Raw genomic sequence first — 19,137 nt, 5'->3', positions numbered from 1 at the left:
TAGATAGTAGTTTAAATCTTTATGACTTTATTTATATAAGAAAAAAAATTATATAAACACTTAAAATACATTTAAGATATGTTTAAAAATGGAGTTTCACAAAAATAAATGAAAGATGATTTTTTTTAAAATTATTTACTTTTTTATAATTTATTTAGAAATATATTAAAACACAAGTAATTATTATTTTCAAGTGTGCATTGATATGATGCTTGATAAATAAATAAAATATTAATACATCAAACTTATATGTTTATCTATCATTTATATATTTTTATATCTTAAAAAATATTTTTTTTAAATTTATTAAATTAGATAATTTATTAAAAAAATATCATTCTGTCTTTTATCAATCACTCATGTAAACGTATATTAGGTCATTTAAATTTTATAATGGTTAGTATTAGTTCATTTAAAATCATTAAAGATTAAGCAGGAGTTAAATTTTGATTTGAAAAAAATGTCTCACTTCATATCCATGAAACTGCCACATTTACTTTAGGCGACTAAATCAATGCATCTCTAACAATTTGAAGAGTAGTTGACATATGGACAAACACAATTAGCTATTGATACTGAAGAAGTCGCAAGAGGATATTAATTAGTCACAACATGGCATGCGACAGAGTTGCTGAAATTCTGAACTGAACCATAGGCATGAAAAGAAAACTGTCGAGTGTTACAAGGAAAATGTTTGATGATTTATTAAAAGTAAATATTTGTAATAACATCAACACATAAAGTAGTACTATAACAGTTTCTTTTGCACAGATACCACAAAACTCATCCTATCTCAACCAAGTAGCATGCACTGGATTGAACAAATTTGTAGAATGCTTCTTGTACTCTTTTGTTTTATTAGAGCAGTCAACTCAATGATAAAGGTTTCAATTGTTCTTGTATATGAACAACAATGAAGTCAAGACACTCTTGATAATAGAATTACAAGGCAAGAGTTAATTTTTAAGTATAATGTGTTATCATCTGATACTCAAAGTTGGCACTTGCTATTGTCTGAAGTGTCTTTCATATATGTTAACTTGGTCCATCAATGTTCTAAATAACTTGGAAATATTTAAGGAAAAAAAAAACTTGAAAATAAATTATGCATGTTTGTTGATACTTAAATCAAATTATCTAAAATAAAATAATCAAATTATTTTTTAAAAATAATATACTTAAATCAAATTACTTTCAATAAGATATATACTCAAATTATCTTAAATAAAATATTCATGCGATATATTTTAAATAAAATACTCAAATTAAATAAGAAAATAATTCATATAATACATTTTCAGTTTCATATACACAATAAAAAAAATATAATATAATTTAATAAATAGATAAACATAAATATCATAAAAATATTATTTATTATATAAATAAAATATTTTTTTTATATTAGTTAGTTTAAACAAAAAAATATAAACAATATATTTTATTTGAATAAAAAATTCTTTTAAATTTCTCTTTAATTAAAATTATAGATTTTTTTTTCCTTAAATGAATAATCTTGATCCTACGGTGGGCAAAGGTAAGATGTGAAGGATATTTCCCACACGAGTTGGCTTCACTTCACTTCACTTCTCTGGCTATAAATATAACCAACACATCTCACTTCTCTTCCAATAAACAAACAACTATTAATTAGCATTGTTCTCTCTATCTCTACCATAAATCCTTCTCACTGCACTGCTCAATTTCCTCGGTAGTTATGGCGAAACCACACCCTGCAGCAGCACTTCTCCTCCTGTTTCTGCTTCTCACATCATCGTTCTCATACGCGAGGCCCTTCAACTCTTTCAACCTTGCACTTCCCAGCGACCGAGTGCTGCCCGTGGAGGAATACCCAGCTGGACACATGTCGCCGAGTCACCGCATGGAGGTTGCTGATAAGATTCCGTTACCGGGAATGAGAGTCGGTAGGAAATATGGGGCTATGGTTCTGAACATGCTTCCTAAGGGTTCAGTGCCACCCTCTGGACCAAGCAAAGGAAGCAACTACATTAAAAACTAGTTACCCATTTATTATTTAGTTACAATGAATAAAAAAAATAAAAAAAATTCAATACATTGGATATGGATACATCATATACATCTGCAGCTGCAAGCCATTCATTATTAATTCCCATGCCTCTCTCTCTCTCTGCTTTTTATCTCACTTTTTTTTTAAAAAAATAAAATCATTTTCTTCTTTATTATCTCGTTTCTTAAATTTTATAAATACTATATATATGATACAGTTGCAGGATTGTGTTTTTTATTTATTAAAAGACGGATGTTCTTTCGTTTTCAGCTTTTGCTGTAATGTCATGATTTTTATAAATTATAATCACAAACAAAATTTATAATTAATTCTTTGAAGTTCTGAACAAGCCTTTTTTTTTTTTTTTTCATATACGTAAATCGTGACGTGATACACGAATTCATGAGAAGATATATATATATAGTTGTAAACCATTGATCGTGAGCTGTTGAAACTTGAAACGGTTTCAAACAAGTCATCTGTATATTTAATTAAAGAAGTGTATATGGCGTTGCTGTGCAATTAATTTGACCAGCTTGAAAACACGTTATTCTGGAAATATTTTATAATATTTTAGTACTGTAATCAAACTAGTTTAAAAAGTTATTTAAAAGACAATTTAAAGCTAATTTTAAGTGTTTTTGGAGTTGTTTATTAATTAAAATTAAATTGTATTTTAAGAAAATATTTATATTTAATGTGGGTGAAGATTACCAATGTTAAATTCTAATTTTGATTACTAAAAAATACCAATAACAATTAAGAAGTTGTATTTACGTTTTGTTTTTGTTTAAATATCTTCAACAATTATTTAATTTAAACATAAATTTTACTGTTATAAATAACTTCTTGCTTTTTTATAATTTTATTATAAAATTAATAATTTTAAACAATTCAAATAAAATAAGTTATTTAAAAAACCAATTCTTGTAGTATTTTATCATAAAATAAAATAAAAATGTACGGATAATATTATTCTTTATTAGATGTCACATAACATTGACTTAGTTTAGCGTCTGACTTGGATGGTGTGCTTCAGTCTTCAACATTGTCAAAATGATAGAGATATTAATTACGAGTAATGTTATTGATTGCGAATCAATCTTGTCAATTACGAGTAATGTTATTGATTTTTTAAAATAAGAAAATATTAATATTATTATTTTAAATTATATTTATTATGTTAAAAATGTAAAATTATAATAAATTATTTTTTAAATTATTTTTAAATACTTAAAATAAGTTATAACAATTGAGGTTCATAAATTTTTTGAAAAAATAATTTCAAAGTCAATTCATGTTTAAAGCCAAGTGAAATAATTAATATTGTGTTTATTCCAGCTTTTAATGAATCCACGTTACGATGTATTCTAAATTAAAATAAAAGATAAGGAGGAGTTTTGTGTATTGTATTTTATCTATTTTTTTAAGTTCTAAAAGGTGCTATTTCTCATAAGAAGAATATTAAGTGTATGATTCTTAAAGACAATTTATTAATGCTTGATCTTTTAAAAAAATAATTATATGAGTAACTGCAGTAGAATTAAATTTAAACTCATAAGATGTATTGACAAAAAATTTTCTTCTAAATTTGTTTTTTTTATTTTTTTAACAATTGAACTTGAGAGATTTATCATCATTCTCGTAACGTTTTCAGATAAATTTATTGATGAACCAAATCAAATAATCACACAGGGGCCATTTGCTTTTTAATTACAAAAATATCACTTTATTTTTATTTTATTTAATGTATTTAAATATCTATACAAGAAATAATAAAAAATTTATTTTTTTATTATTTATATATTTTTAAGATAATAAATATAATAATGATATGATAATATTTTTACAGTTAAAAATAAAAAATACTTTTAAAACTAAACCTTTTCTCGTAACCGTGTTTTCTAAAATAGATTCAATGCATTATTTATCTTTGACAGTGAAAGGAAACATTTTTTAAAGAATGCATTAAACTAGTCATTAAAAAATTGAAATTATTAACTGCATAAAATTTGAAAACGTTTTTTCATTTAATAATTTTCATATTTGACCCATAAAATTTTCAGAGATTATCATGGCAGAAGCAGTAGCTCCACCCCACCATTTCTAACCAAGATAATCGTTGCATGGCACATGCCGTGTGTAACATGTTTTAATTAGAACTATTTGGGTCAAATGTCCTCTAGACTGTGATTTTCATGCTCATTGAATCAAGCCTAGTTTTTAGCTCTCTACTCCATACCAATCTTGTAGCCATTTAAATGAACTTGTTTATGTTTAAAAATATTTATCAATCAAATTGAAATTTTAATTCAATAATTCATGTACAAGATAAGATACTATTCAATTATTGCAAGAGAAAAAAGAAATTAAATACTTTTTCAATCTGACACCAAGAAAGATATTCAAGTCCTTTCGATTTAATTAAAATAATTAAAAAATTAATAGTTAATAATTAAAAAAATAATAATTACTTAAAATAATCAAAAAGTTAAAACAAGGCTGAATCAGAAAGTTTATTAGTTTGATATATTATTTATAAAAAAAAAGTAAGAAGTATAAGTAAAAAGTTGACTTTTAAATATTAAATACTATTTATTACCTTACATTAAATACTAACTTCATCATCTGAGTGTCTTTGCAGATATTCTTTCCTATATTATAGCAAAAAATAATCTAAAATATTCTACAAGAATTTTATATCAAGAAGACTAAAAGAGTAACTATAGAAGACTAGTTTATTTTTAACAAGAATAATTCACCAATAAATATTTTATTAAAATAGAACTCTAGTTGTAATTTTATCTTTTACCTGCTCAGAACAAACAGCATGACTAATTTCATGTTGAAATAAATGAGAATTCACATCTATTTTAAAATTAACTTATTTTAAACACATTAAATTTTGCTTAAGATTATCTGAGTCTATTTGAGTCCCTGTCCTTACGGATACATGATGATATAATATGTTGATATAGATAAGCCGCCAAATGTGACCGAAGACATTATTGTTTCTCTAATTTAATGTATAACTTATAGGTCTTTTTTATTAGTATGTGTTTGAAATTTTATTAAAGTCACTAGTAGTTTTGCTTTATTTGCTTGACTTGGAACTGCAGTTTGGAACGACATGACATGACCAAATCCAACGTTTATCTTTCACTTATGCCTTATACTTCTGTTTCTGTTTTGATGACAAATAACTTGACATGAAACGAGTTCGAGTTTGAGTTTCAAACGACTAGTCGTATTCTGTTGTTTTCATTTTCAAAATATTACGAAATACAATAACATATTAGTGTGTTTGTTAGCAATTTAAAAGGCATTGATGTGATTAATTTAATTATATCATTAATAACCTTTTGTACGAATTGACGAGTTCTATGATAAGATTGTGGTTGGTAGGCCGAATATTAAACTCAGTTCCATGAATTGAAATACTTGTATATTGATTTGTTCATACACATACGGACTGAAACTTATAATTAAATTAATATGTTTTCTTTCATTTTCTTTTCAGTTTTTCACTGTTAATCTCTAAAGATATAGATGTAAGACTAAACCTTAGGTTAGGAACTTAGATGCGATGATCAGATAAAACATTATTTCAAGTGGCGACTTCAAGCTATAAATATTTGACATCATAAGTAAAATTTGCATCATCTCTTCATTAACTTGGATAAATTTACAACTATTATTTTTATTAAATCTTTCGTAGACAAAAAACATCTTAATTTCCTTCTTTGAGTATATTTTTTATCAAGTAAAATAAATTAAACCTGGACGTTACTAAAAAAGGCTTTTGGAGAAGGTTCGTTTTTTTTTTCCTCTTATTATGAGCATTTATTTTCTTTTAATTGACTTTTAGATTATTCTGCAGTGATTGTGATTACCAAGTCAATTTTTATGTTCAATTTAAATGAAGAAGAAATAAGGAAGAAAAAAAAGAAGGAATGTTAATTTTTTTAAAAATAATTTGTTTAAATTGATATAAATAATAAAAATTTGTAATTTTTTTTACTTCGAGTGAAAGAGATTTTTTTTTTCTCTTTTGTATATATCAAGATTTTTCTCCACTGATGGTCAGGCTATTAAGTTCAAGATATAGAGATTATTGAAATACATTTTGCCTTTCTCAATAAGTTTTCTTATAAACATGGTCTATAATTAAATCCTTATCGGTATATTTAAATAATACAATTATCTATTAATTATACCAAACTTTATAAAATAAATAAATGTATTATATATAAGAAATATATTTAATTTAAAAACCTACCTTTTATTGTATTTTTTCGCACAACCTAAAAATAAAAGGGCTTCTGGGTACTTTTCAATTTGGGGATCATGTTTTCTTCTGCGTCTAATTGAGGTTGTGTTCAGTGACTGCCTATGCTGTAACGATGTATTTGAATTCATTTGGGTACTTTCAAAGTTTCAACTTTCCATGCAACTAACACTAATTATTACAGGTAAAATTGTAAAAAAATAAATAAATTATATACTCATTAATTTTATTAAAGTGTTAATTAAATGCAGAGGAAGTATAAAATAAGGGAAAAAATGCATTTAGTATAACAGTAAATTTTGAATATTTATTCTACTTGATAGCTTATTTAGATACATAATTTTATTAGTTTAATTGTTAGTGTAATATGATATTAATAATTATGCATATTAAATGGTAGATAATTTAAACATTTATAAATGTATACTTTTATTATTAATATTTACTTAATTTTAAAAAAATGCATGTATTTCAAGAAGTATTAAATAATTTTTGAATTATGTTAAATTTTGTGAAATTGATTTATTTAATGTGAACAATTGATTTAGTTTTGATAAAATTTAGTGTCTAAAAAAATTATTAAGAGAATAAAATTATTTAATATCTACTGGTAGACTAAGTAAATTTATTATCAAATAATCTAATTATATTTTTATTAAAAATATTAACATAATTTCCCTACAAAAAATGAAATTTAGTGAATAAGCGGCAATGGAATCTTAGTTTGTAATAAAAAACTGAACCAACAAGACCTAAAAACTTAGAATTTGCATTTAAGCACGGGCCGGTGCTCCTACTCCAGCAGGACGAGGGGCTTGACCAGGCTGACCGGGCCTTGGTGCATCATCCTTCAAAAGAGAAACATATAAAGTGATCTTAAATCACCCTGGACAGGATCTCATCTTTTATAGAGTCTATAGAGCAACATAAAATTGAAATCGTATCACAAAAGGACAGATAAACAAGTTTCAAATGTGTGTAAATCAAGTCCTCAATTATATAGCAGCTCAATGCAAGTATGCAACAAACACAATTTTTATAATCTCAGATTTCTGCATCACAGTATAGCCATCCATACGAAATTTGAAGGGACATTATGCAACTCCACTAATTATAACCAAAAATCAAGCAAATTAATAAATTAATATATATATATATATATATATATATATATCCACATAACTAATCATATTAACTTCGACCACACTATAATCCTATGACTAACAAATAGGAAAAAAAAAACAAGAAGAGTTAAATAAAGTTACCCTGCGCCTGATGAATCGCTGTGGAGGTTCACGCTTCCTCCTATCAGTGCGAGATCGAACCCTAACAACATGAGAATGGATAGCACAGGAAACACAGTACTGCATCTTCAAATACAGCTTCGGAAGAGTGTATTCTACAAATAAGAATTAAAAAATAAGGCAAATAACAAAAAGATATGTGATGTTTTGATGAAAATAGAAGACAAAGAATAACATTACGGTCATAGACACAGGCCTCCTGAACATCTCTTACTGCAGCCTGTTCAACAATGTTCCTCACCAAAAACCGCTTGATTGCCTTATCCTGTTCGGTTTTTTTCACAAATAACAAAGACTTAATTGACATGCAACGCAAAAATTTGAAGGCAGAAGAAAGTGAAAAACCTTAGGACAGCATTTGCCGCAATTGGAGCATCGAATGAATTTGACGTGGCCACGGCCGTGTTTGTTGCGACCTCCGTTCCTTCGCTTGAATGTCTGCGAAGAAGAAGAAGATCGAAAACTGAGAAGAAGAAAACATGTGAATAAGAGCGGAGGAGAATAAGAATAGATCTGAAACCAACCATCGTGACGGAGCGTTCGACGGCACTCTCTAGAGTTCAAGGTTCAGCGGCTGCTAACTGCAAAAGAGGAAATCAGAATGCCTCTTTTAAACGTAGGTTTCTAGGTTTTGTGTTTTAGTTTACATCCCCTAACTTCAAAAATAAATTATGAAAATTGTTGTGAGGTCAATCAACATTAATATTGAAGGTTTAAATTTTTTTTACTATTTTTTAATTTTTGTTTATTTCGTGTGAGAAAACGGGTTTGATCTATCTCAAACAATGTAAAAAAGGGATTAATGTAATTTTAAAAGAGGAAATCTGCTGATTTTTTATAATTACACGTGTCTCTATATTAGTTATTCAAAAAATTTAATCAATAAAAAAATAAAAAAATGTATATTATCACCATATTAATTTTTTAAATGATTCTTTTAATAAGTTAATCATTCAAAAGTTTAATCTGTTGTTAATTTTATACAAATTTAAAATATTATTATAGTGAATAGCAAAAAAATATTATTACAGTGATAATTATAGAACACAAAATAAAGATAAAGAAACTTTTAAAGGATTAATAAAATGATTTATTTTTAATTTTTTTCATTTTTAATAGCTTTTAATTTTAATTGATTAAAAATATGTAATATATAAGGAAAACAATAAATAAAAAATAAAAATATATTATTGAGGACTGGAAGTAGCGTACGCGGAATAAATAATGGGGGGATATATTATCTTATGAAAGGACGATGGGAAAAATGAAGGTAATTATAGTAGAATATAGAAGCATGTCTTATCATATTTGAGACATATACATTTCTTTATGCAAAACAAAATCTACCACTTACACGTAATAAAATGCAGAAAGTGACTATGGGGAATATTACACCAAAGATTCTTATCCATATTCATGGTATGCTAAATAGAGTTTTTCGTAAACTATCGTTATTTTCTTCTATTTATTAATTATTGATAATGATGATTAGTTTTAACAATTTAATATGAATTTAATTGAATTTTTTATATATTATCATTTCGTTTAAATATAATTTTTAATTAATTAACAGTATAAAAATTTTATATCAATGATATATTTAAATTAAATTTATTAAATGTAATAACAATGAAAATGTTTTCCGAAAATAACGGAAATGTGACGAATGGGTTGTAGCTGGTGTTCAATGCCTGTCTTCTGGACTGTTCTGAGACCATTATGTTTTGGAGTTTTCTCCGGTGACAGTCTTCAGATCCTTCGATAGTCGACACAAACTCTTACACCTTCCAAACAGCATCATTGCTTTGAAGAATTACTGAATTAGAATAGTGCTGAGACTTGAGTATGGCGAAGCAGAAACATCTCAACACTCTTTTCATGCAATTGCTCATTCTCTTCTTCTGTGCTTTCTCTGTTTCGGTTTCTGCGAGAATCGTGCCTCTGTTGCAGAGCTATGCGAAACCCATTTTCAGAGCAAACTTTCACACTGTTTACGACACTTCAAAATACGGTGTGTTTCAACTGAGTAATGGGTTGGCTCAAACACCTCAGATGGGGTTCGTCTCTCTCTTTCTCTCTCCGACTCAGTTGAAGAAACTTTTGCTCGTGGGTCGTTCAGTTAACTGAAATTTGAAGTTTTTTTTTCTCTCACTCACGGTCACAATATTATCTACGGTTCAACTTTGATGCTTCTTTTTAATTTTTGTGTAGATGGAATAGCTGGAACTTCTTCGCGTGCAATATCAATGAAACGGTCATTAAGGAAACTGGTATTGTTTTCTTGCTTTGATGCTTCCACTTGCAGATGCATCACTTAATATATCCAAAAAAGTGTTTTGCTACCATTTCTAATTTTAACTTTTATTATATTTCGATTAATACTAATAAAATCACAACTTATAACCTTTTGCCACTGAACTATAAATGAGTTTAAATTAAATCCTGGAAAAGTGGAAAATGATGTTATATATATAAAAGCCGATATATATCTTGAAGAGTTGGGAGAGGAATTTTGCCCCTTGCTCTTTGGCTTTACTTGTGCTTTAAATAACTATGCATTCTTAACATATTTTGTGATCTTCTTTGGTGAAATAGGTTACTATATATCGAAGAAAAAATTTCATTCGTTTTCCTGGTGAATTTTGCATTCTATTAGATAAATTTTTGCATTAAGTTATTAATTCCGTTTGTGGAGCTCCACAAACGGAATTCACACACACTGCAATGCACCTTCTGTGAGGAGGAGCTGTTTATCAATATGCTGGAACAAAGGTTGGGAAGTTATCCAATCAGGCCATACATATTTTGTCTCATTGCAAGCATCATGGTTCATATTTTTACAATTAATAATAGTAATTCAATCTTTTTCCCAGTAATTTATGTCTACCAGTACTGAGGTGTGCTTTATCCTTTCAGCTGATGCACTAGTATCAACGGGGTTGGCTGATTTAGGTTATGTGTACGTCAACATAGGTATTGTTCTTGTGTGTTCAAAATGCACATTCTAACAGTGAGTCATCTATTTATACTTATTTTATATTACAATTTACAATGTGTGCAGATGATTGTTGGTCTTCTGTGACAAGAAATCTGAAGGTTAGCTAAAGTATCTCACTTTCAATGTTGTTATTGTATCAACTTCACAGCTTCTCTTATCGTATACACTTGTCAGCTTTTGATGTTATCTATCTGGACTTTCAATTTGATGAAGAAAATTTGTTTCAATTGGCATTTGTTAGGTCTTGGCTAAGTGGTATCACATAAAATAGGTATAAATGACAAGTCCTTAGATATATTTAGATATGATTCTGTTAAGATTTCAAATAATTCTCTCTCTGTGCTTTGAGCCTTGCGCTGTGCTGAGGTATTTGTTTAATCTAGCAGTAAAGCATGCATTCTTCACATGACTATTTGCACTACCCATTTTCTACGTGAATAAATGGTTTTGTAGCAAAGTGTAAAAGTCTATTTTGAACATTGTCTTGGTAAATATATGTTTTTCCTTACTGTTTTGGGTGTGGATGTGCAGGGTCAACTGGTTCCTGATCATAAGACATTTCCATCAGGAATCAAAGCTATAGCAGATTATGTACATGAAAAGGGACTAAAGCTTGGCATATATTCTAGTGCTGGGTAGGATGATATTGTAAAATCCAGCCAGATGTTTGAACAATTCATTCTAAAATACATGATACCTGTATTGATTGTGACAAACTGATCTTCTAATCTCCTGCTCAATATGTTACACATCCAACTCTTTTTTAGGGTTTTTACATGTCAAGTCCGGCCAGGATCGCTTTTCTATGAAGGTGGTGATGCAGATTTATTTGCTTCTTGGGTTAGATTCTCTTATCTCATTTTCTAGTTTGCGGAACAGTATCAGATACTATTAATGTTTCAGGGAGTTTATGGAGACCCAAAGAAGAGTTCTCTTTGTTCATTTCTATTTAATATGATCATTGCAGATGTAAATTGTTTATTAACTCCACAACATCATATATATATATATATATATATATATATATATCTTTTTATGGAATTAATTTTGTTTTTTTAGGAAACAATACCAAGCTTTGGATATGAAGTTCTAATTAGAGCCATCATAAGTGCCAAATTTGGATGAGAGAAGAGATTGTTCCATTTAATGAAATTCTTTTAAAGTTCTTCAGAAAATAAATGGAAAATTATGCCTTTCTTGATCAAATAGTTCTCAATCATTGATATGATTGAAATTTCTGTATTCAGATGGTCTTCATGGAACTTAGCAATGACCTATACCATCATAGATATAATGTCTAGTTGTCTAACGTGGCTCAATTAGATTGTTAGAATTACAGCACAACTCAAAAATTTCTGTAGTAAATGATGAAGTAATACCAGAAAATTAGGGTATGTTTGATTTCTCTTTTAATTTGATTGCTCTTTTAATTTATACTACATTTAGAAAAAAAAAAAAAAAAAACTCTTTTTAAAAGAGAAATCAAACATACTCCTAGTCTCACTGCTTGATAAATTTAACTATAAACTTGCAGTCACATTATTCTTAAATTTAAATTGTTGTTAGCAGTATTTTTCTTTACTTTATCAGTAATTTCCCCCTTTCAATCCTTTTACCAGGGTGTAGATTATTTGAAGTATGACAATTGCTTCAATCTGAACATCCCTGCAAAGAAACGGTTTCTTCTCATCTTTGTTTCAAAGTATTTGCAATAGTCACAAAACCTAATACATATAAATTGAGTCAAGGTGATTGCTTGTATTCCAGTTATCCTCCTATGCGTGATGCTCTCAATGCAACAGGGCACAAAATTTTCTATTCAATCTGTGAATGGTAATAAGGTGTTTTTGTTTTTCGTTATCTGACCTTAGTTATTGTTAGCTTGACAGAAATATTCCTATAGCATTTTTTATTTTGCAGGGGTGTTGATGATCCCGCCTTGTGGGCAGACAAGGTTGGTAACAGTTGGCGCACAACCGAAGACATCAATGATTCATGGGCAAGGTTAAAATTCTGACTTTAGCTTATAGGTGGTGCATTTAGCTTTCTATCTGGGTTGCTTATAGCTCAATAGTGTCAATAACTTCAGATAATAGCATTCAACCTGATAAAACAGAAGTTGTGGGGCCAAATCAGTCCTTGATTACTGCATTGAAATTTTGCTTTTGTCACATGTTTCTATCAAATACTGATCTAATAGCATGAACAAAAATCGTGTTGAAAAATGGTATCTGATGATGACATTAATGGAAATTATTTGGAACTTTGAATTATATTAGAACAACTACTTAAGATTACATTTTAGTTGATGTTATTTTATAATCAGGATATAGTTAGTGAAATGTGGATTGTTGTTTCATTATGTTAAGGCTTGGTATCCCTGTCAATTTATTATTGTTTGAACTTTCAGTTATAGAGAGGAATAACATATTTCCTTGTCAACATTGCTTCCTTCAGTCCTTTATACTTTAGAATAACAGGGAATGACGAGTATATATACATTGTGCACGTGCCAACAACTAATTGGAATATATTTAGTATTGTAATGGCTACTCTTTTTGTGGCCCTGGCTTGATGGGAATGAAAATATGAGGAAGGTTGTAGGGATGAGTAGACTTGTGAAAGTAACAAGCAAAGGGTAGGAATAAATGAGGGCAGAAGGAGGATGGTATTTTTCCATCTATTTCTAGTAACCACGATAGGAAAAAGAATTAAGAATATATTCCTGTATACATTCTTTCTCTGAACAGTAGGAAGATAAGTGGGTGCATTCCTTGAATCTCAAATAATCTTACCCAGCTGAATCTTATTATTGGATTGCGATGATGGAGCTGACATTAGCATAGAGTTAGGTATTAAGTATGTTTATGTGGCTGGGACATACTGCAGCATCCATCTATTTTATTTTAGGTTTGACTGCTTTGAAATAATCTAATACATTCTCATGATGTTTTTGTATATTTATTACTAGAAGAAATTTTTTAAATTTTGTTCTTCTTGTCTAATCATAGATGCTGTGCCAATGTGTCACTGTTATTTCAATACAAAGTTTTAACATATGATCAACTAGCATTCTTCTATAAATTATCTGCAGGGTAGTCTAATTCTTAAAATTGTTGTTTTTCTTGTTTAGCATGACAACCATTGCTGATCTTAATGATAAGTGGGCTGCATATGCTGGTCCAGGAGGATGGAATGGTACGTGTCTTTCTTGAAATTTTATTGAAAATGCAAGGCAAACCCAGAAACAATTCTTTCTTATTCCTCATATTACTGTTTCTGGACAGACCCAGATATGTTGGAAGTTGGCAATGGTGGCATGACTTACCAGGAATACCGTGCTCACTTCAGCATATGGGCTTTAGCAAAGGTGTTGTTGCTCTTAGTTCCTAGTCCCCCCTCCTTCTCCTCCTTTATGCTATGTTTGGATAAAACAGAACATGAGTAGAAGGAAAATAAATAGAAAAAAAAATGGTAAGAAAAAAATATATGAGAAATGAGATTGAAAAAATCTGTTGTTTGAATTGACAGAAATAAGAGAGAATGCACCAAAATTTTTTTACTTTATTTGTGTGAATGAGTGAAAAAGAGAATAGATAAAAAGAGAGTTTATATGAAAAATATTTTATAATAAAATTAAAAAAATTATTTTAACTAAGATGAAAAGCTTTAGTATATTATTTTTAAATATTTTTATACTATTTTTAAAATTATTTTCAATTATATATATATATATATATATATATATATATATATATATATCACAAATTTTTTCACCCAAAAAATAATCATTTTATGTCAGAAAAGTTAGTGGTAGGCTTCACGAAAAATATTATTTTTCATTCATATAAAATAAAACATTCAAACAAATGAAAACTTTCTTTTCTACACTTTTTCATCCTTAGTTTATTCCACCAAAACAAACAAAGTAGTAGGGATTTGACAGACTGATTTTGCATGTCTATACGGGATTGGTAATCTTCTCTCAATATTCATTTGTCATTTACTGTTTTTCTATATGTTGCCTGATAATTTAGCTATCAATATTAGATATTGGGATAGCAGGCATTGGTGGCAAAACTGATCTGATAAAAATAGAAAAACGGCTAGTCTGAATTTAGTTTCATTAGTATTGGCAATACTTTCATGTGAATAAAGTGTAAAGACAAGCTTGCAAAGATCACAACACAAATATTATATTAGAAACTTTCACATTCTCAAAATGGTATACTTGTGTGTGCAGGCTCCTCTATTGATTGGTTGTGATGTAAGAAATTTGACTCCTGAAACACTTGAGATTTTGAGCAATAAAGAAGTCATTGCAATAAACCAAGGTGGTACCACTTTTTTCTATTTTTGTAATCAAGTTGATGCAATAGATTATTCAATTCTTTTTGATAAGTTGATGTATTAGGCTATTGAATGTTTTGTTATCAAGTGGGGCCTTATCATGGTTTTGGCTATTGAATAATACTTTTTGATAGATCTCTTTTTTTGTTATCAAGTTGATGCATAATGCCTGTGTGTGTGGTGTTGGTTATATTGTTATCTAGTTAATTTTTTCTTTTATCTCATTCAGGAAGGTTAAATGAACAAGGTTACTAATTCTTATGTATTGCTGCAGACTCACTTGGAGTCCAGGGAAGGAAAGTTCAAATTGCTGGAGCAGATGGCTGCAGACAGGTAATCTATTCTGTATCCTCCAAGGTGCATCTATGGGAGAAAGCTTGGCATTTTGTGTGTTTTACAGGTTCATTGTAGTCATGCTCCTGATGTAGATTTGATTGGATTACTAGGTAGTTATTTGGACCGATCCTCTAGTGTGCGGAGTGCTGCTTTGAATAAACTTCATGTTCCTTTTGAATTGAAATAGTTGTTATTCAATAGTCAAAACCATTCAAAGTGTACAAGGAGTATTTATATATACAGACCAACAAACCCCAAACATGATAAGGCCCCTTCCAAACATAATAAACTAACCAAATCTAAAATGATAAAGCAAACAAACTTACTCTAAGTTATAATAAAATCCATAAATGCAAAATAATCCTAAGTCTAAAACCCTAGTTGCGAAATCAAAATCCCAAATAACTACTTAGTAATCCAATCATCTACATTAGCTTTACAATTCTAATGGTTTCTATCTGGAGCAAGAAGCTTTTAAGTGTCTTCATCTCAGATTTAGATAATTTCACTGTCTTGCTAATTTTACACTTCTAAAGCATATCCGTACTAAACCCATTTGATCTGTCTTTGAAACTTCACCTGTTACCCTGTTAGTATACACAACATTCAATATACAGATATTGACCATCCGTATTATATTTCTCAATACAAAGTATGTTGACTAATATGACATCTATAAGCTGTGCATATGTTATTGTTTGCTAGATTTAGACCTTACTTTTACATCTTTCCAGGTTTGGGCAGGCCCTTTGTCAGGAAATCGATTGGTTGTTGCTCTCTGGAATCGGTGTACAAAAGTTGCTACTGTAACAGCTTCATGGGAAGCACTTGGGCTTGAATCTGGGGTTCATGTTTCTGTGAGGGATTTGTGGCAGGTAAGCTAGCCTAGTTGCATGAAACTGCTCAAGTTGCATCTAGGAATAGTGGTAAATTAAGTACTAATTCAATTAGCTTTTTTTCATACGAAGGCTTATTCTATAAATTTGATCATAAAACTTCTTGGAATAAGCTAAAAAGTGCTTATTCTGATAAGTTATACAGAAAAACTTATTGAAACAAGTTGAAAAGAACTTATGGAAGCTATAAGCTATTTCCATAACCTCTTCCAAAGTTTTTCTATATGAATTTGTTATTGGGTTTTGTTTTGCTTTGCTTTGCTTTGCTTTGTTATCTTAGTATACTTTCCCTATTTTGTTGAAAAAAATTCCCTTGCCACTGTTGTTTTTACTTAAATGTACCTTTATTATCTTGCAGCACAAGGTAGTAACTGAAGATGCAGTGTCATCATTCAGTGCTCGAGTTGATATTCACGACTGTCAACTGTACATTTTCACTCCATTTACAGTATCTCACTCTGTAGAGTAGCTCATACACCTGTTATGTATGGATATATCTATTGAAGGAGAAGTTGATGCAACGTCCATTTTGGATTCGCTGCTTTTATGAAAGTAAACTAAATAATAAACCTCTGCATGTTTTATTTTCTACTCCTGTATCATTTATTGGTCACACGCTAAAGTTAAAATATTCCATATCTTGGTGTTTCCATCTCAAATAAAATGTGTACAAGATGGCCCGCAGCTCATGTATCATGATCACATGGTTTGTCCTAAATGTGGATGTAAATGGATTTATGATGTTTTTGAAACTGTTATGGGAAAAAGAGAGCCTAATTATATAGTGTCTGATTGGTTTATAGTAGGAAAATAAATTCTTGCAGCGTTTAATAAAGAATGCACGTTTTAATAATAATTTATGGTTAAGATTAATTTTGGCACATCTTAATTACGTTGAATGATCCAAAATTAAAATTAATTCTATTGATATCAATCCATCGATTCTACTCAATTTTATGACAAATAGGCTCGATGGTTATGGTCACTTTCTTGGGAAAATTTATTTGTAATTCTAGTGTGATATTGAAAATTATATATATATATATATATATAGACACACACACACACCCGAAGATTATTCTATCTCCATCACATAGTCTAAAGTGGATCTATTTGTAATTTATATTTTGTTTGGATTAGTTTATTTAGTGTTTTAAAAAAATATACCTGAATTTACGCAATTTTTTTCTATTGAAATTACGCAAATTCAAACGTGCAACTGAATTAACTAAATATTGTTTTGATATATTTGAAATAATTTCAGTAATTTTTATATAATGAGAAAAAAGAGAGAAAGTTTCATTGTTTATATTAACCAATTAAATTTAGTCACCAATTTGGGATTAATAAATGACACATGCTTTTTAATACATAAATTGTATTTTATTTCACCGAATGATTCTCATTAGACTATCAGGAATTGAAGTTGGCCTAACTAAGTGTTTGATTGAGGACAACAATGACTAAGGGTTTATTCTAGGGTTGAAACCCAAATTTAACGCTTTCAAAGAGTCAAACAAAAGTCTCCTACGCACTTACAAACACGCTTCAATTATCGCTGATCGCAGCTTTTAGATGATCCTTGCCGTAATTATCTCAGTTCATACAATGTGCCGTAAATTTTAGTACATAAAAATGCGATGTATGTGTGCGTGTGTCACCAAATGTGATAAACAGAAATATTTAATAACTAGGATATAAATCATATGCAATAAACCCCTACACAGTAGTAATAACAAGTTAGCAGTTAATGCAAATTTTACAAATTGGTTTAGCATTTTTACAACTCATGTGGGCATAAAACCTGTATATAATTTTCTTTGATTTAAATGGTTAATAACATGTTTGGATTCACATTTAAATATTTATCTATATTTTAGTTATAACTTTTATATTGAATTTATATTTACAAGTTTTTCAATAAATTTCCAAGCACACACTAAATATACTGCGGTTGAAAACAACTTTAGTCTACGCGTCAGAACTACGAACCTACGTTGCAGTTTTGACAAACTAAACTAAGTCATAATAGTAAGAAAATCAACCAAACTAGTTTGGTTTCATTGGTTTGATTTGGTTTTTCATGATGCCAAGAAACCAAACATGCCAGTGTGGGATAACTAAATGGATACAACAGTAACAGAAAATACGTTACTGTTGGAAAGACGGATTTTAAGACCTGGGATTCATCTCCCAAACAATGAAATTCGATCTAACTGAGTAATCATTTTACCAGTGAATTGCTGCAGTTCCAAGGATGATATATGCAACTTTAAAAATCAATATAGAAAGGATAAGAAGTGATGCCAGATCCACTCTTGTAGCCCTGTCCAGCTCTTGCAATTTTTGGACCTTTTGAATTGTACTGCTAAATCTTTTTCTGTTGAAGAGTTACTAGATTAAAATAAGGTATTGGAATTGGATTAAGCTTAATAAAATGTTCTTTCATCCATTTATTTGTTGGGCATCTAACCTGGCAAATTGCTTAACTTGCTATGGTATGTGAAGTAACTACGACTCATGTTGTGAAATATTGATCGTAAGAATTATTGTTTGGTATGGTGTGGTAGTTACATACTCACAGATTGTTGCCTTGGTCACACCTAAAAAACACAATTACAGGTTAACAAGCTTTTGCTATTTGGTTTACATGCTTTTGCTATTACTTGAAGACAACCATGCAGCTGCTATCTGCTTCTGCTAGTTATGGGTCAGTAACATGAGGTGGTGAATGCAAATGAACATAACAATTATGTATTTGGTGGGGGCTAGTAGTTATAATTTAGATTAGATACTTTTTTGTATACAACCGTTTACTTATTTTAAGCATTGAAACTTCTATGTATTAAAGTTGGAGTACCCTTTGTGCTCTATTTATATACTGTATTAGCTTATAAAATAAAATAAAAAAATTGGATTAGACGACCAAATTCTTC

The 19,137-nt window shown here is 29.1% G+C and overlaps 3 protein-coding genes across 4 annotated transcripts; 2 read left to right on the top strand and 1 right to left on the bottom strand.

Moving 5' to 3' along the window:
- Nucleotides 1-1,717: 1,717 nt before the first annotated feature.
- Nucleotides 1,718-2,020, top strand: LOC113850608. Its single transcript, XM_027481190.1, has one exon. The coding sequence runs from the start codon at nt 1,718-1,720 to the stop codon at nt 2,018-2,020; it is 303 nt and encodes a 100-aa protein (XP_027336991.1).
- A 5,015-nt stretch (nt 2,021-7,035) lies between these two features.
- On the bottom strand, nt 7,036-8,269 carry LOC113852774 (40S ribosomal protein S26-2-like). The gene is made up of 5 exons (XM_027483144.1): nt 8,146-8,269; nt 7,967-8,059; nt 7,802-7,886; nt 7,583-7,716; nt 7,036-7,165 (listed from the first exon to the last, which is right to left on the bottom strand). The coding sequence occupies exons 1-5, from the start codon at nt 8,146-8,148 to the stop codon at nt 7,091-7,093; spliced, it is 390 nt and encodes a 129-aa protein (XP_027338945.1). The 5' UTR covers nt 8,149-8,269; the 3' UTR covers nt 7,036-7,090.
- A 1,002-nt stretch (nt 8,270-9,271) lies between these two features.
- LOC113869557 (alpha-galactosidase 3) lies at nt 9,272-16,961 on the top strand. Of its 2 annotated transcripts, XM_027505941.1 has the most exons (15): nt 9,272-9,678; nt 9,833-9,891; nt 10,538-10,594; nt 10,683-10,717; nt 11,151-11,254; nt 11,387-11,459; nt 12,239-12,297; nt 12,387-12,452; nt 12,540-12,623; nt 13,753-13,817; nt 13,907-13,989; nt 14,863-14,953; nt 15,244-15,302; nt 16,040-16,180; nt 16,560-16,961. In XM_027505941.1, exons 1-15 carry the CDS (start codon nt 9,467-9,469, stop codon nt 16,668-16,670), a joined length of 1,299 nt encoding a protein of 432 aa, XP_027361742.1. In that variant the 5' UTR covers nt 9,272-9,466; the 3' UTR covers nt 16,671-16,961. The 2 variants fall into 2 exon arrangements, with proteins under 2 accessions (XP_027361742.1, XP_027361750.1); XM_027505949.1 differs by lacking the exon at nt 10,683-10,717 and having other exon boundaries at nt 9,308-9,678; nt 11,188-11,254; nt 16,560-16,887.
- The last annotated feature ends 2,176 nt before the right edge of the window (nt 16,962-19,137 follow it).

This window comes from Abrus precatorius, unplaced genomic scaffold, assembly GCF_003935025.1.
Source record: "Abrus precatorius isolate BTA unplaced genomic scaffold, Abrus_2018 Scaffold10, whole genome shotgun sequence".
Taxonomy (NCBI): Eukaryota; Viridiplantae; Streptophyta; class Magnoliopsida; order Fabales; family Fabaceae; genus Abrus; species Abrus precatorius.
Note: the sequence above shows the minus strand (reverse complement) of the source record. Positions and strands in the feature narration are given on the sequence as shown.

What these genes read in the sequence shown, in the direction of transcription:
- LOC113850608 (XM_027481190.1), top strand. Translation starts at nt 1,718, where the DNA reads ATGGCGAAACCACACCCTGCAGCAGCACTTCTCCTCCTGTTTCTGCTT.
- LOC113852774 (XM_027483144.1), bottom strand. An exon ending in GCGGCAAATGCTGTCCTAAG is followed by an intron (nt 7,887 to 7,966) that starts GTTTTTCACTTT and finishes AAAACCGAACAG; the next exon opens with GATAAGGCAATCAAGCGGTT. An exon ending in AGCGATTCATCAGGCGCAGG is followed by an intron (nt 7,166 to 7,582) that starts GTAACTTTATTT and finishes TCTCTTTTGAAG; the next exon opens with GATGATGCACCAAGGCCCGG.
- LOC113869557 (XM_027505941.1), top strand. Translation starts at nt 9,467, where the DNA reads ATGGCGAAGCAGAAACATCTCAACACTCTTTTCATGCAATTGCTCATT. An exon ending in AACATCCCTGCAAAGAAACG is followed by an intron (nt 12,298 to 12,386) that starts GTTTCTTCTCAT and finishes CTTGTATTCCAG; the next exon opens with TTATCCTCCTATGCGTGATG. An exon ending in TGGTCCAGGAGGATGGAATG is followed by an intron (nt 13,818 to 13,906) that starts GTACGTGTCTTT and finishes GTTTCTGGACAG; the next exon opens with ACCCAGATATGTTGGAAGTT.